Below are 13,788 nucleotides of genomic sequence, written 5' to 3' on the forward strand. Positions count from 1 at the left end.
CTAGCGAGGCTTTGTAAAAGAAGCCCTTAGATATTTTACCTGCCCTTTCAAATGCCTCCAGTGCAGAGTACATAAAAATATTTGTAAACTATGGTGACAGCAAAGTCCCTGTAATAGATATTCTCTGAAGATAACAGTTCAGTCACATAAGTATATTACTTGACTGTGTTCAGAAGTGCGGGGAGGTAAAATTATGTCTTACCTGATAATTTTCTTCCTTTAATCACAGCAGATGAATCCAGGAATTGGTGGGTTATGTCTGTCTACAGCAGGTTGAGATAGAATAACAGAACTGAAGACAGTGATACTAGACGGCCAGCCCCTGCATCTGTTAGTATATATCATTTGGAAGAAGTGAAAATAGGCAAACTAGAAGAAATAACGAACTCAGAAACCATCCTCACAACAAACAACGGAGAACTAAATAATGTAACCAGGACGACATCCTTCATTTCTTGAACTGTAGTCCATACAGTGCTCATGTCCCTGTCTGAATCTACATCAGAGAAAACATTTGGACAACGTCAAAAAATGTGCAGCAGAAAGAAATTAGTCGGCTAAAAGGGAGGGATCCTGGATTCATCTGCTGTGGTTAAAGGAAAGAAAATTATCAGGTAAGACATAATTTTACCCTTCCTTATCACCTGCAGCAGATGAATCCAGGAACTGGTGGGATGTACCAAAGCGTACCCTATGTAGGCCGGAAGCCAACACCCCCCGCACCAACACCTCTGTCCCAAAACATGCATCTTCCCCGTGCAGCCACATCAATATATAGTGTTTGGTGAAAGTATGCCAGGAAGCCCAAGTAGCCTGCGCTTGAGTGGAATGTGCTTTAGTGCCGCAGGCGGGTTCTGGCCATGTAAAATGTACGCCAATGAGATGGTCCTCCTTATCCAACGAGCAATAGATGCTTTGGAGGCGGCCTCACCCCTTCGGGGCCCAGAAAGGATACAAAGAGGTTATCAGAACGACTAGTCATTAAAGACTTGCAGATACTGGAAAAGCACCCTTCGCACATCCAACACGCGAAGACACACAAATTGCCCCGGATAATTCTCCTTCCAAAATGAAGAAAAAGGGTTTGATTGAGGTGGAAAGCAGACACTACTTTAGGCAAAAAAGACGAAACTCCCGCTTCAGAAAACTGCAGACATGGATTCTGGCAAGACAAAGCCTGAAGTTCTGAAATCCGCTGAGCTGATGTAATGGCTACTAAAAATACCATCTTAAGAGTAAGATCTTTTTCTGTAGCCTTATGTATGGGCTCGAATGGCGGCACCTGCAGAGCACCAGGTTTAAATGCCAAGAAGGGAACAGCCGTCGAAGGGGCGGGCGAAGGGTCCTTCCACAGAAACGAACCACATCCGGGTGAGCCGCCAGGGACGAACCGGCCATTCGTCCCCTAAAATACGCTAGGGCAGCTACCTAAACCCAAAGCAAATTATAGGCCAAACCCTTTTGAAGTCCATCCTTCAGGAAGGCCAAGATCACCAAGATCAAAGCCACAAAAAAGCGACCCGCCGAGCTGATCACACCACACCAAAAAGGTTTTTCACACTTGAGCATAAGCAGTAGACCGTTTCAGAGCCTGTAAAAGAGTGGCAATAACGGACTCCGAATAACTCTTCTTCCCCAACCATTGCCTCTCAAGAGTAGTAAGACCAAAGTGGGAAGGATCTTCCATTCGGACCAGACCCTGATGGAGAAGATCCGGGGTCACCGGTAGCCAAAATGGTTGCCCTTTGAGCAACCGAATCAGGTCCGCATATCAAGGTCGTCAGGCCCAATCCGGTGCCACTAACACCACTGGTCCCAGATGAAGGGCAATCCGGTACAGAACTCTCCCTATCAACGGCCACTGGGGAAAGACAAAGAAGCCCTGTCTTCGGCCAAGGTTGTAGCAGGGCATCGAGGCCTGCAGATCCGGGTTGCCTTTTCAGGCTGAAGAACCTGGGAACCTTGGCATGGCCATGAGATCCATTACCAGCAACCCCAACGTTGACAATCAGGCGGAACACTTCCGAGGACAACTCCTATTCTGCCGCATCCAAAAGAATCCAGCTGAGAAAATCCGCCTGAGTATTGCCCAGCAGATGGGATGTCTCTACAGCTAGATGTAAGCTGCAGGGGCTCCCCTGTTGATTGATGTAGGCCACTGCTGTAGTGTTGTCTGATAAGACTCGGACCACCTTGCCCTCCAGTAGATCCTGAAAACTCAGTAAAGGCGTTCACCACCGCTCTCAACTCCAATTGATTTATGGGCCAAACCGCCTCGAGCGGAGTCCAAGTCCCCTGAGCAACTCAGTCTAGACAATGGGCTCCCCAACCTGAGAGGCTGGTATCTGTCACGACCACCACCCAGTTCGGGGGAGGGAGGGCCAACAGCATGCCCTTTTCAAATTGGACAGTAGGAGCCACCACGCTAAGCTGTTCCTGGCTCTGCTCGACCAGGGCAGACGTCGTTGATAGTCCAGGGAAGTCGGTGACCATCTGCTCAGCAGGAATAGCTGGAGGGGAATGCATGTGAGCTCTCGCCCATGGTACCACTTCCAGGGTGTTTGCCATGGAACCCAGGACCTGAACATAGTCCCAAACGTGGGGGCAGGGCAGTCGAAGCATGGATTTGATCTGGGAAATCAGCTTGATCCGCCAATCATCCAGCAGAAACACCTTCACTTAATTTGTGTCGAAATGCACTCTTGAGATATTCCAAGGTTTGAGTCGGCAGAAGGTGACTCTTTGCCCTATTGATGACCCAACCCAAGGACTGGAGGAGCGCAATAACCCGGTCGGTGGCAACATGACTCTCCTGCACTTAAGTCACTCGAATCAACCAATCGTCGAGATAGCGATGTACTCACATCCCTTCCTTCCGCAAAAAAGGGGAGAGCTCGAGACTGGTAGTATCTTAAATCTGCAAACCTGAGGAACTTCTGATGAGGTTGCCAAACTGGAATGTGCAGGTCGAGAGCAGTCAAGAACTTGCCAGGTTGAATTGCCGCAATAACAGCTCGCAACATCTCCACACGAAAGTATCGGACCCGCAAGAACTTGTTGACCTTACTTAGATTAAGGATAGGTCGAAAGGTTCCACCCTTTTTTTGAAACCACAAGTAAATGGAATAGCGGCCCTTGAAATCTTCGGGAGGAGGCACAGGCACTATGGCCCCCAACCGCAAGAGGTCCTGCAAAGTGCTTAAAACTGCTGCCTGTTTGGAGTGCGTGGCACAGCGGGACTCCAGAAAAATGTCTGTGACGGGAGAGTCAAATTCCAGCTTGTAACCTTCTTGCACCACATCGAGGACCCACTGGTCTGCAGTTATGTTGACCCACTCTGGCAGAAACAGGGAGAGCCAGCCCCCGATCTGCTTCCCCACAGAATGGGCCAGAATACCTTCATTGGGAGGTTTGAGGCGCTGTTCCATGATGAGCAGAGGCTTCAGATGTTCACTTATCAGTGCGAAAGGAAGAGCGCTGCTGGAAAACACTGGGAAGGACCCTGAAGACCGGCCCGGCTCCCAAAATCGAGATTTCAAGGATCCCTGCCTGGAGCTTCAGTGGCATTTTTCAAAATGGAGCACGGCCCCTGCAGTTCAACATGGGAAAGTGCACTCTTGGCAAAATTAAGGGCCCATCTCCCCCAGTAACATCAGCGCACTCAGCGCTACAGAGTCCGCCACCGAAACGCCTTTTCTCACATCAGAGACAGCATTTGATGGTTTCAGCCACCATGAAGGGACTGCCCGGGGAATAACAAAGAACAAATGCCAGCACTTACCAACTGCCAACAGAGAAAGCACAGGACCTCTCGGGGGGGGGGGGGGGGGGGGAGCTGAGGAACACACTCCGGATCTCAGACTGAGGAAGAAGTCAGACAGGCATCCAAACTGCCTTTTCTTTTTTTTGGTAAACCTTATGGTTCTCCTTTTTTGTGAGAAGGAAGGAAGGAGGTGTGAGCAGCCTAAGGGAAGGATAGCCTGCTAAGAGGGAAGTATGGGGTGAGGCAGGAACCCAGAGACTAAGTATGCCTCTAAAGCTGACACCCTCAGTCAGACACCCTCTGGCTCAACAGGCCACAGGCCCAGGAGCACCCTCAGAAGCCTTGAATCCAGGAGTTGGAGAGAAGCTGTCCACCACCTGCTGGAGATAGAGATAATACTAACTGATGCAGGGGCTGGCCATCTGGTATCACTGTCTTCAGTTCTGTTTATCTCTATCTCCACCTGCTGGTAGACGGACATAACCCACCAGTACCTGGATTCATCTGCTGCAGTTGATAAGGAATGATCATGGTCAGGAGCTCCTGAGTTGTTGTCACCCTGTGGCTTTACTCAGTTCCAACAGCACAGCCTTGTCTAGGAGGAAGATAACTCACAAGGAGAGGGGTCAATTTCACGACTGATGGACTGCTGTCTTCAATCACACCACTCACTACAGGTGAACAATTTTGCATAACTGAACACACAGGATCATCACTTAACACCACATGGGATTCCTTACCTAAATATTATCTGCAACATATAATGGAAAATGCCTCCATAACCACATGGAAGGCAACCAAAATAATTTAATGGCTCTTAGGAGGATGGAGTTCAGTCTTTCCCCTTGAATTGATTGTGGCAAATACCTGGTTCAAACCTACTACCCACGGGGAGAGTATTTATCTAGTAAGGGGGACTGAATGAATGGAACTAATTCCATGTCAAAGTCTTGCAAATCTCAACAGAGGTAGTCCACTGTGAGCTGATTGTATCACCATAGTCCTAATGTGCCCCTCTAAAGTTGTGCTGGACTGGACTTAAAAAGGCAATAAAATTGTTTACGTAGAAATAGTGCAATTTGCCACTGTACTCCCAAGCATTTAAAACAAAAAAAATATTGAGGCCCAAAGGACTGCTTGCTAAAATAAACACCCGCTAAATGCCAGATGTCCCTAGGCGGAGCGAGGCCAGACGCCCCGAGGCGGAGCAAAGCACGCCGTCCAGAGACATAGCAAGGCTCGATGTCCAGAGAGGGAGCAAGACCTGTCGTCCAGAAATGGAACAAGACTCACTGCCCAGAGGCATAGCAATGCTCAACGCCCCAAGACGGCACAAGGGGTCAACAAGGCTCGCTACCCCGGCATGGAGCAAGGCTCGACGTTCAGAAATGGAGCAAGGCTCGACAAGGCCCAACAGAGCTCGACCTCCAGGAATGGAGCACTGCTCAACAACGCTTGACACCCAGAGTCAGAGCAAGGGACAACCAGGTGTGACACCCAGCGCCAAGCAAGGTCCAACCAGGCTCTATGCCTAGAGCCAGAGCAAGGCTCAACCAGACCCGATGGCCAGGGCAAGACTCGACCAGGCTCAATGTCTCGAGATTGAAGAAAACAGAACCAGGCTCAAGGCTCGACAAGGCACGATGCCAAGAAATAGGACAAGGTACGACGCACCAAGCAGCACAACCTGGCTCACTGTGCATAGACGGAGCCGCCCAGAGGCAGACAGAGCGCAACAAAGCGGAGCAAGTCCCAGGTTCCCAAGACAGAATCCAGGTCGCTGCACCATGCCAGAGCAAGGCCAAACGAGCCGAGGCAGAGCACATCCCAAGCTGCAGAGATAGCACAAGTCCCTACTTGCAGAGGAAGGGACGATGCCCCTAGCCTGGAGCCACCCAGAGACCGATCAAGGCTAAAGGACCAGAGCCTGAGCAAGGGCAGACATCCAGAAACAAAAAAGGGAAGCTCAGTATCAGAAACAGAATATGATCTCAGGCTCAAACAGTGCAAGGCTCAACCAATAGAGAAGGAATAGGCTCCATACAAGGTAAAAGACAGCGTACAGACCGGTGCAGATAAGAACAGAGCTCGACATACGGAGATGGAGCAGCGCTCAACAACAAAGACAGATCAAACTCGATTGACAGAGTCGGAGCAAGGCTCACCCAGAGGTGGTGTAGGGCTGGAGCACAGAGGCGGAGCAAAGCTTGAAGCACCAAACCAGAACAAACCTCGATGTACAGAGACACAGCAAAACTCGGCATACAGGGACAAAGTAAAATCCTATACCCTGAGAAGGAGAAGTCCCTAAAGGTTCTAGATGAAGCCATACTGCCAGCTGTAAAGGAAGGATTGCCAAGGCAAGAGGAAGACTGCCGTAGACCGGGGTAGACACTAACTTCCCAGAGGTACAGGACGACCCCGCTGGAACGAGGTACCAATACCAGAAAGAAAAAGAGGAAATGCTAAGAGACACAGCCAAAACCATATCCTCTGCCAGGCAGAGGCAGTCTAACGCCCACTGACAGGGGAACCTGCCCTGAACTGCAGTCAGAGAAACATGGTCGCTGAGACAGCAAAACGAAGAGACCCCATGTCCAAAAACACCACCTGCAAAAGGGAGCGATGCCTAGCCCAGTTCCCTAGGAAAAACAGGAGGAAACTAAAATGGATGGGTTCAACTGGATCCACAAAGGGGAGCCTGCTCCCAAACCTCAGACAAGCAACAAAGCTGGCCATGAAGAGAAAGGTCACCTACAGACAAAAAGACATCAGTGGCCTGGAAGAGAAAGGGACCCCGTCCTCCAGCGTAGGAGCCACCTTAAGTACGAGACTTGCGCTCCACCCAAGGACCAGCAGGAGCGTCACCTCAAAGGGAATGAAGAACCCTGAAACGCCTCCAAGCTGCTATCTCGAAACAACCGTCCGCAGTGTCGCCTAGCAAGAAGACAGCTCGGCTGAGGTGGCAAGACGAAATTCGCTACAGGGACCGAACTCATAGCCTACCCTGCATGTCCATAGAAATCCTAGCTGAGCCAAAAAGGAGGCAAGTGCTGTCGAAGGAGAAGAGCTTCCAAGAAAGCGAGGCCACTGAGGGCTGACAAGGAAAACACAGAGCAGGACAAGCACCTGCAGCCCCAGCCATACTCCAGGAGCATGGCATGACATGGGGGGGGGGGGGGGGGGGGGGGGGGGGGGGGGGGGGGGGGGGGGGGGGGGGGGGGGGGGGGGGGGGGGGGGGGGGGGGGGGGAAGAAACAGGGCAGCAGAAACCAAGAGGGGAGGAGGCTAACATGAAAGAGGAAAGCAGCGGCTGTACTCTCTGGGCACTACAGGCTTTTTTTATTTTAAATCTGGAGGACCACAAAGAAAGAGGACGGTGACCCAGGTAAGAGAAGGACCGCAGAAACCAGAACCGGAGAGACGGCACCAAGGAGAGATGAAAATTAAATTAATCTCCTCCCGCTGTTAGCCCAGTTGCACAACCGGCAGACTGTGACACCGCCCAGAGGCAGGACCAAAGGCTCCTGCACTCGCCCCTCATATACCGCCGCGGGTATGGTGCTAAGGAAGCCCGGTGGTAGCCAGCGTCAACGTGGGAAGCCTCATGCATTGCATTGAGAACCAACAAAATGGCGGATAAAGTACAAGAGACGCAGAGCCCACCAAAACAAACCACCGCCAACGAGGACTGCTGAGAAACACTGAGAGGCCCTCCGCAACCAGACAATCAAATCCGCCGGAAAGTGACAGGGAAGACAGCAAAACGTGGAGAAAAAGATACACAGGTAGCACTATTAGCACAGGTAGCCACTATTACCTGACAGTTTAGCACTCAGAAGGGTTGCAGATATCTGACTTACAGTAACAGCAGATCAAGATAGAGAAAGCCTTACTGAAGATATATATTTTTTTTTAAGAGACAGGAGGAAGCCACAAGCCACAGGAAAGGCCTAGGCCTATAAGAAGCCCCGAGGGAGGAAATGGGAGCGGGGGGGAGGGACCTGACACCACCAGGTGAAGCCCCCAGCTCAACTAAACCTGTGGGAACAAGTTAGGAGCAAACAGTACGTCAGAGCTGCACAGGAGATGTCCATTCACCTGCTCAGATACAGAGGACACCAGGGTAAGATGGATGCACAGGTCCACATATAACAAACCTCTGAAGTTCTCTCTCCACCTGCTGGTAGAGGGACATAACCCACTCATCTCTGGATTGATCTGTGGGACGCAATGGAAGCATAATATTTAATACAATCCGAGGCAAAGAAGAAAACTACTAACTCTTCATCTTTCACAAACTTTAATTTTCTGAATTTGAACAGTACTTAGAAATGAATACCTCTTCCACATAATCATGGCCAACTGGCTGAACGTCACTCTGTAATGCCGCAAGAGTGGCAGGCTGTAATGTTTCTGATGCAGTGTCTGTTTTAGTCTCTTGCGTTTGTACAGTAGTAATTGACTGCATGGCCTTGGAATTCTCAGTTGTTTTTATCTCCTCTATTTGCTGCCTGATGTCTGCAGTTTATTCCCTCCTAGAAATATATTGGAAAAAACATCTTAAATAGATAAATTCAGATTAATCCTACATTTACATACAAAAAAATAGTGCTCTTAAATAAACCAGAGTTGCTGACGTTTTGTTGAAAACAAGTCAGGACAACTCTTAGGGGCCACCTGGACAAGCATGGTCCTGGGCAGGCGATTAGATGAGACCTGCCCTTACAAGACACTGGATAGAGGAACAGGAAAATTTAGAAGGATCCTCGGTAAATTAGGAAAAAAAGAACCACACACACACAAACAGCACAGCGTTTGGTTGCTCTCACCTCTATGGTCCTGCTACAGACATTCCATCTTCCCCCCAAGTGTGTCACCTCTTGTACCTTAACTCCCAAACCCAGTTGTCAACCTCTACCTTCATTCCTTTGCACTATCAATTTTCCCACCCTTTCATTGTTGCCTTATAGTGCCCATCTCACTCATTTACTTCTCCTTCATGCATTTAAAAAAATGACAACTTGGAACCTCCCTCCTGCAACTATCAAAAATACAATTTTATAAATTTTTATTGTAATATTGAATACAGAGTATAAAACAAACGTGTTTTTTGGGGGGGGGGGGGGGGGACAAAAATAAAAATCTGTGCGGGGTATAATGTGGAAAACTAGGCCCATAAGAAGTGTGCCTACTTACACAATGTACACAAAGGGTTCCAGGGGTTGTAACTGGCAGACTTACAAAGTGCACACATATTTTACAACAGTGGTTTTCAAAAATTAAGTTGGGAGTCAAAAGGCCTAAGAAGAGCAAAGAAATCTTCCCAAGTGGGGCCCAAGGCACTGACCAATGTGGGCCGACATCCATCCCACCTGGCCTCGGTCACACACGTACAACACATAGACCCTCTTCAATTCAGGATAAGTATTAAATTGAAAACCTAAGATGGCAGACTCCGCATGTAGTGCAACACCAGAGAAGTTGGAAGAAATGCATTTCCACCTGTACAGTGGACAAGCGAAAGATACATACCTGTAGCAGGTATTCTCCGAGACAGCAGGCTGATTTTTCTCACGTGAGGTGACGTCCATGGCAGCCCCTCGATCAGAAGAGTTTTCCCCCCAGCAAACTCCAAAAGTCTCGCGGGAGGTCCAGCGCGTGGGGCACACCCACCACGGATGTGCGGCCATCTTCCCCGCCCGTGTGCGACCTCGAATCCCGTTGAATGAATAGCAAAAACAAACAACACAAACGCCAAAGGGGAGGAGGGAGGGTTGGTGAGAACAATCAGCCTGCTGTCCTCGGAGAATACCTGCTACAGGTATGTATCTTTCGCTTTCTCCGAGGACAAGCAGGCTGCTTGTTCTCACATGTGGGGTATCCCTAGCACCCAGGCTCCACTCAAAACAACAAAAAGGGTCCAATTGGGCCTCGCAAACGGCGAGGACATAAGAATTGACCTACGAAGAACAACTAAACAGAGTGCAGCCTGAACAGACTAAAACAGGGGCCTAGGAGGGTGGAGTTGGATTCTAAACCCCAAACAGATTTTGCAGCACCGACTGCCCAAACCAACTGTCGCGTCGGTGTCTGCTGGCGGCAGTAATGAGATGTGAATGTGTGGACTGATGACCACAATCGCAGCCTTGCAAATCTCTCAATAGTGGCTGACTTCAAGTGGGCCACTGACGCCGCCATGGCTCTAACACTATGAGCCGTGACATGGCCCTCAAGATTCAGCCCAGCTTGGGCATAAGTGAAGGAAATGCAATCTGCTAGCCAATGGATATGTACATTCCCGACAGCAACCCCCTTCCTATTGGGTCAAAAGAACATGCATTTGGGCGGACTGTCTGTGGGGCTTTGTCCGCTCCAGATAGAAGGCCAATGCTCTTTGCAGTCCAATGTGTGCAACTGACGTCAGCAGGGCGGGTATATGGACAGGGAAAAAATGTTGGCAAGACAATTGACTGGTTCAGATGGAACTCCAACACCACCTTTGGCAAGAACTTAGGGTGAGTGTGGAGGACTACTCTGTTATGATGGACTTTAGTATAATGAGCATGGGCTACTAAGGCTTGGAGCTCACTGACTCTACAAGCTGAAGTGACTGCCACCAAGAAAATGACCTTCCAGGCCAAGTACTTCAGATGGCAGGAGTCCAGTGGCTCAAAAAGGAGGTTCATCAGCTGAGTGAGAACGACGTTGAGATCCCATGACACTGACGGAGTTTGACAGGGGGCTGTGACAAAAGCAAACCTCTCATGAATTGGAGCAACTAAAGGCTGTCCAGAGATAGGCTTACCCTCTACACGGAAATGATAAGCACTAATCACAATAAGATTGCTTCTTACTGGAGTTGGTTTTAAGACCAGACTCCGATAAGTGTAGAAGGTATTCAAGCAGGGTCTGTGTAGGACAAGAGCGAGGATCTAGGGCCTTGCTGTCACATCAGACAGCAAACCACCTCACTTTAAAAAGCAACTCTTTTTAGTGGAATCTTTTCTGGAAGCAAGCCAGACCTCGGAGACACCCTCAGAAAGACCCATGAAGCAAAATCTACGCCCTCAACATCCAGGCTGTGAGGGCCAGAGACGGAGGTTGGGATGCAGAAGCGCCCCCTCGTTCTGAGTGATCAGGGTTGGAAACCACTCCAATCTCCACGGTTCATCGGAAGACAACTCCAGAAGAAGAGGGAACCAGATATGATGGGGCCATCACTATACCTTGGGCAGCGGAACGGGATGCAACATCAAAAGTGTCATAAATATCCCTGGACAGGAATTTGCGACACGCCTTCAGCTGCCTGACCACCTCCTGAAACAACCTGGACTGCTCCGATGGAAGCTTGTCAACCAGGTCTGCCAGTTGCCTCACATTATTCTGCATGTGGATGCTCGTATAAAGCTGGTATGACTGGATCTTGGCCACAAGCATGGAGGAATGATAGGCCTTCCTCCCAAAAGAGTCCAGAGTTCGCAACTCACGCCCCAGGGGCGCTGAGGCAGTGTCCCTCGAACTCTTGGCTCTCTTGAGAGCAGAATCCACCAACACAGAGTCATGTGGCAACTGGGTCCTCCAGCTCCGGGTCGCTGTGGATCCTATACTGGGACTCAGCTTTCTTCGGGATCAGGGCTTCAACCAGTTCCGAAGCAGCCTCTCCTTCAGGACATTGTGCAACGGAACTCTCTAGGTGGTGATGGATAGTCGAGGACCTCGAGCATCTCAGTCCTAGGCTCATTCACGGTGACCACAGGGAAGGGAATGGACAGAGACATGCCCCTTACAAAGGAGGCAAAGGAAAGGCTCTCAGGTGGAGAAAGCTTCCTTTACGGCGAAGGAGTGGGGTCGGAGGGAAGACCACAGGACTCCTCGGAAAAGAAATACCTGGGGTCCTCCTCCTCTCCCCACGAGGCCTCCCCCTCGGTGTCGGATACGAGTTCTCTGATTTCCGTCCAAAACTGGGCCTGCCTCGACTCTGAGGAACCAGGTCCTCGATGGTGACGTCGAGAAGAGGACTCCTGTGCCGGCGACGATGAAGCTCCCTCCATCGACGGGGAGTCCACCTGAGGGGCAGCCGAGACCGATGCCGCAAGCGCTACCAGTGTCGGCGGCCAGCACCACAGGGCCAGAGCCAGCCGGCGCTTCCATCGACGGTGCCGAAGGCACAGGGCACCCCCGGCACCGGAAGAGACTGGCGCAACAGCCCTTCCAGGATACCTGGAAGAATGGCTTGGAGGCGCTCGTCTAGGGTGTCCGTCGGGAAAGGCTTAGGGGCCGGTGCAGGAGTTGGAGACAGAATCCGCACGGGGCCAGGAGACTGTACCGGATTGCCCGATGACCGGTGCATCAACTCTTGGATGGAGGGGGAGCAGTCCTCCCGGCTCCGACGCTTCTCGGGTGCCGAGTTCCTCGATGCCCGGAGCTCCCGGTACTGTGGGAAAGAGGAGACCGATGACGATGCTTCCTAGACTTCTTTCGAAGCACGTCATCGGCGCTCCTCGGTACCGAGGAGGACGTGGAATCCACACGCCTCCTCGGGTCAGGTCTGAACAGGTCGGTCCTGATGGGCCTGCACCGCAGGAGCCTTCAAGGCAGGTAGAGACCCACTCGACTGCTCACTGCTCCCAGCAGGGCTGGTCGTCGGGCCAGTGTTACCTGCTCTCCCGATGTCGATGCCATCTCCGCGCCGAAGTCGTAGACGTCGACGCCGAGGAGCCGGGCCCAGCTCCAAACCGACGATCCCGTTGAGCCTGCCTCGACACCCGTGTCCGCTTTTTAAGGCTAAGACACAATTTGCACACTTTAGGGTTGTGTTCAGGTCCAAGGCACTGAATACACCAAGCGTAGGTGTCGGAAAGCGAGATAGCCCGGCTGCACCGACCGCACTTTTTGAAGCCGCTGGGAATCCTCGATGTCACTGACGGAAAAACAGCGGCGGCGAGATCAAAAGCGTCGATGGTGGTGGAAAAAAAGGCACAAAAAGGGAACTTGAACGCAGCAGCCAAAAGGGCTGCGATGGCGGCGAAAGGAAACTTACGGAGGGCAAAAACTAAAACGTAAGGAAACTCAATTTGCAAGTGTTTTTTTTTTTTTAACTAAGTAGAAACATGAACGGCGCCTAAACAAGAAAACAAGAATAAACCGCTTAACTATTTCTGAGGGCTGAGAGGAGAGGGACGCAACGCAGTCTCTCTCCACCGCGGAAAACAAGAAACTGAGCGGGAGAGGTCGCGCACGGGCGGGAAGACGGCCACACATGCGTGGGGGGCGTGCCCCACGCGCTGGACCTCCCACGAGACTTTGGAGTTTGCTGGGGAAACTCTTCCGATCCGAAGGGCTGCCGTGGACGTCACCCACATGTGAGAACAAGCAGCCTGCTTGTCCTCGGAGAAATATAAAGACAACAGATGTAAATTATCAAAACTAAAAATAAATCATTTTCCTACCTTTGTTGTCTGGTGATTTTATTATTCTAATGCATTTTGTTCCCAGTCTTTTGTTCTGCTTTGCTGTTTCGCTTTCTGCTGCCTACCTGTATGCCGAGTCCAGAGTTTGACTTCTTGAGGTTTCCAGTTGTTTTTGCCTTTATATTGATCTCTGGTCCCTTGTGATATACATTTGTTGTTTCATGTGCTTTTCATGTGTGACCACGGTGCGATATTCTGCTAGCATGTAGCGTCTATAGAAATCTTGTTTGCTTTGTTTCACTAGGTACTGTATTGGTGTTTTAGGACCCAGTGTAGTATTTACAGTGTTGTCTGAGGTTGTAGCTCTTCGTGTCCTGGGAGTTAGTGCTATTATGGTATGGTAAGGCTCTGAGTGTGTTTGTGCTCAAGTTTGTGTATAGTGTAAAGATGTCTTAAGGTGTGGTTTGGACTTGAAAAATGCAGGGGACAGTGCTTTGATGGTGTGGTAATGTCTCAGGAATGGTGTGCAAACTAAAGTTTGGGAAATGGAGCCTCATGTTATCTTTGAATTCAGTCTAAGACTATTTCTTTTTTGGTGGTGGCAGGCAGCGGG

General features: G+C 50.4%; 1 protein-coding gene across 1 annotated transcript in view; it reads right to left on the bottom strand.

Annotated features, from left to right (window-relative positions):
• ZFR (zinc finger RNA binding protein) overlaps nucleotides 1-13,788 on the bottom strand; it is a 306,684-nt gene that overhangs the window by 154,013 nt on the left and 138,883 nt on the right. Inside the window, 2 exon segments of the mRNA XM_030193005.1 lie at nucleotides 8,105-8,268; nucleotides 8,271-8,300. Of these exon segments, the coding sequence (XP_030048865.1) occupies nucleotides 8,105-8,268; nucleotides 8,271-8,300 (194 nt within the window).

This window comes from Microcaecilia unicolor, chromosome 2 (assembly GCF_901765095.1).
Source record: "Microcaecilia unicolor chromosome 2, aMicUni1.1, whole genome shotgun sequence".
Taxonomy (NCBI): Eukaryota; Metazoa; Chordata; class Amphibia; order Gymnophiona; family Siphonopidae; genus Microcaecilia; species Microcaecilia unicolor.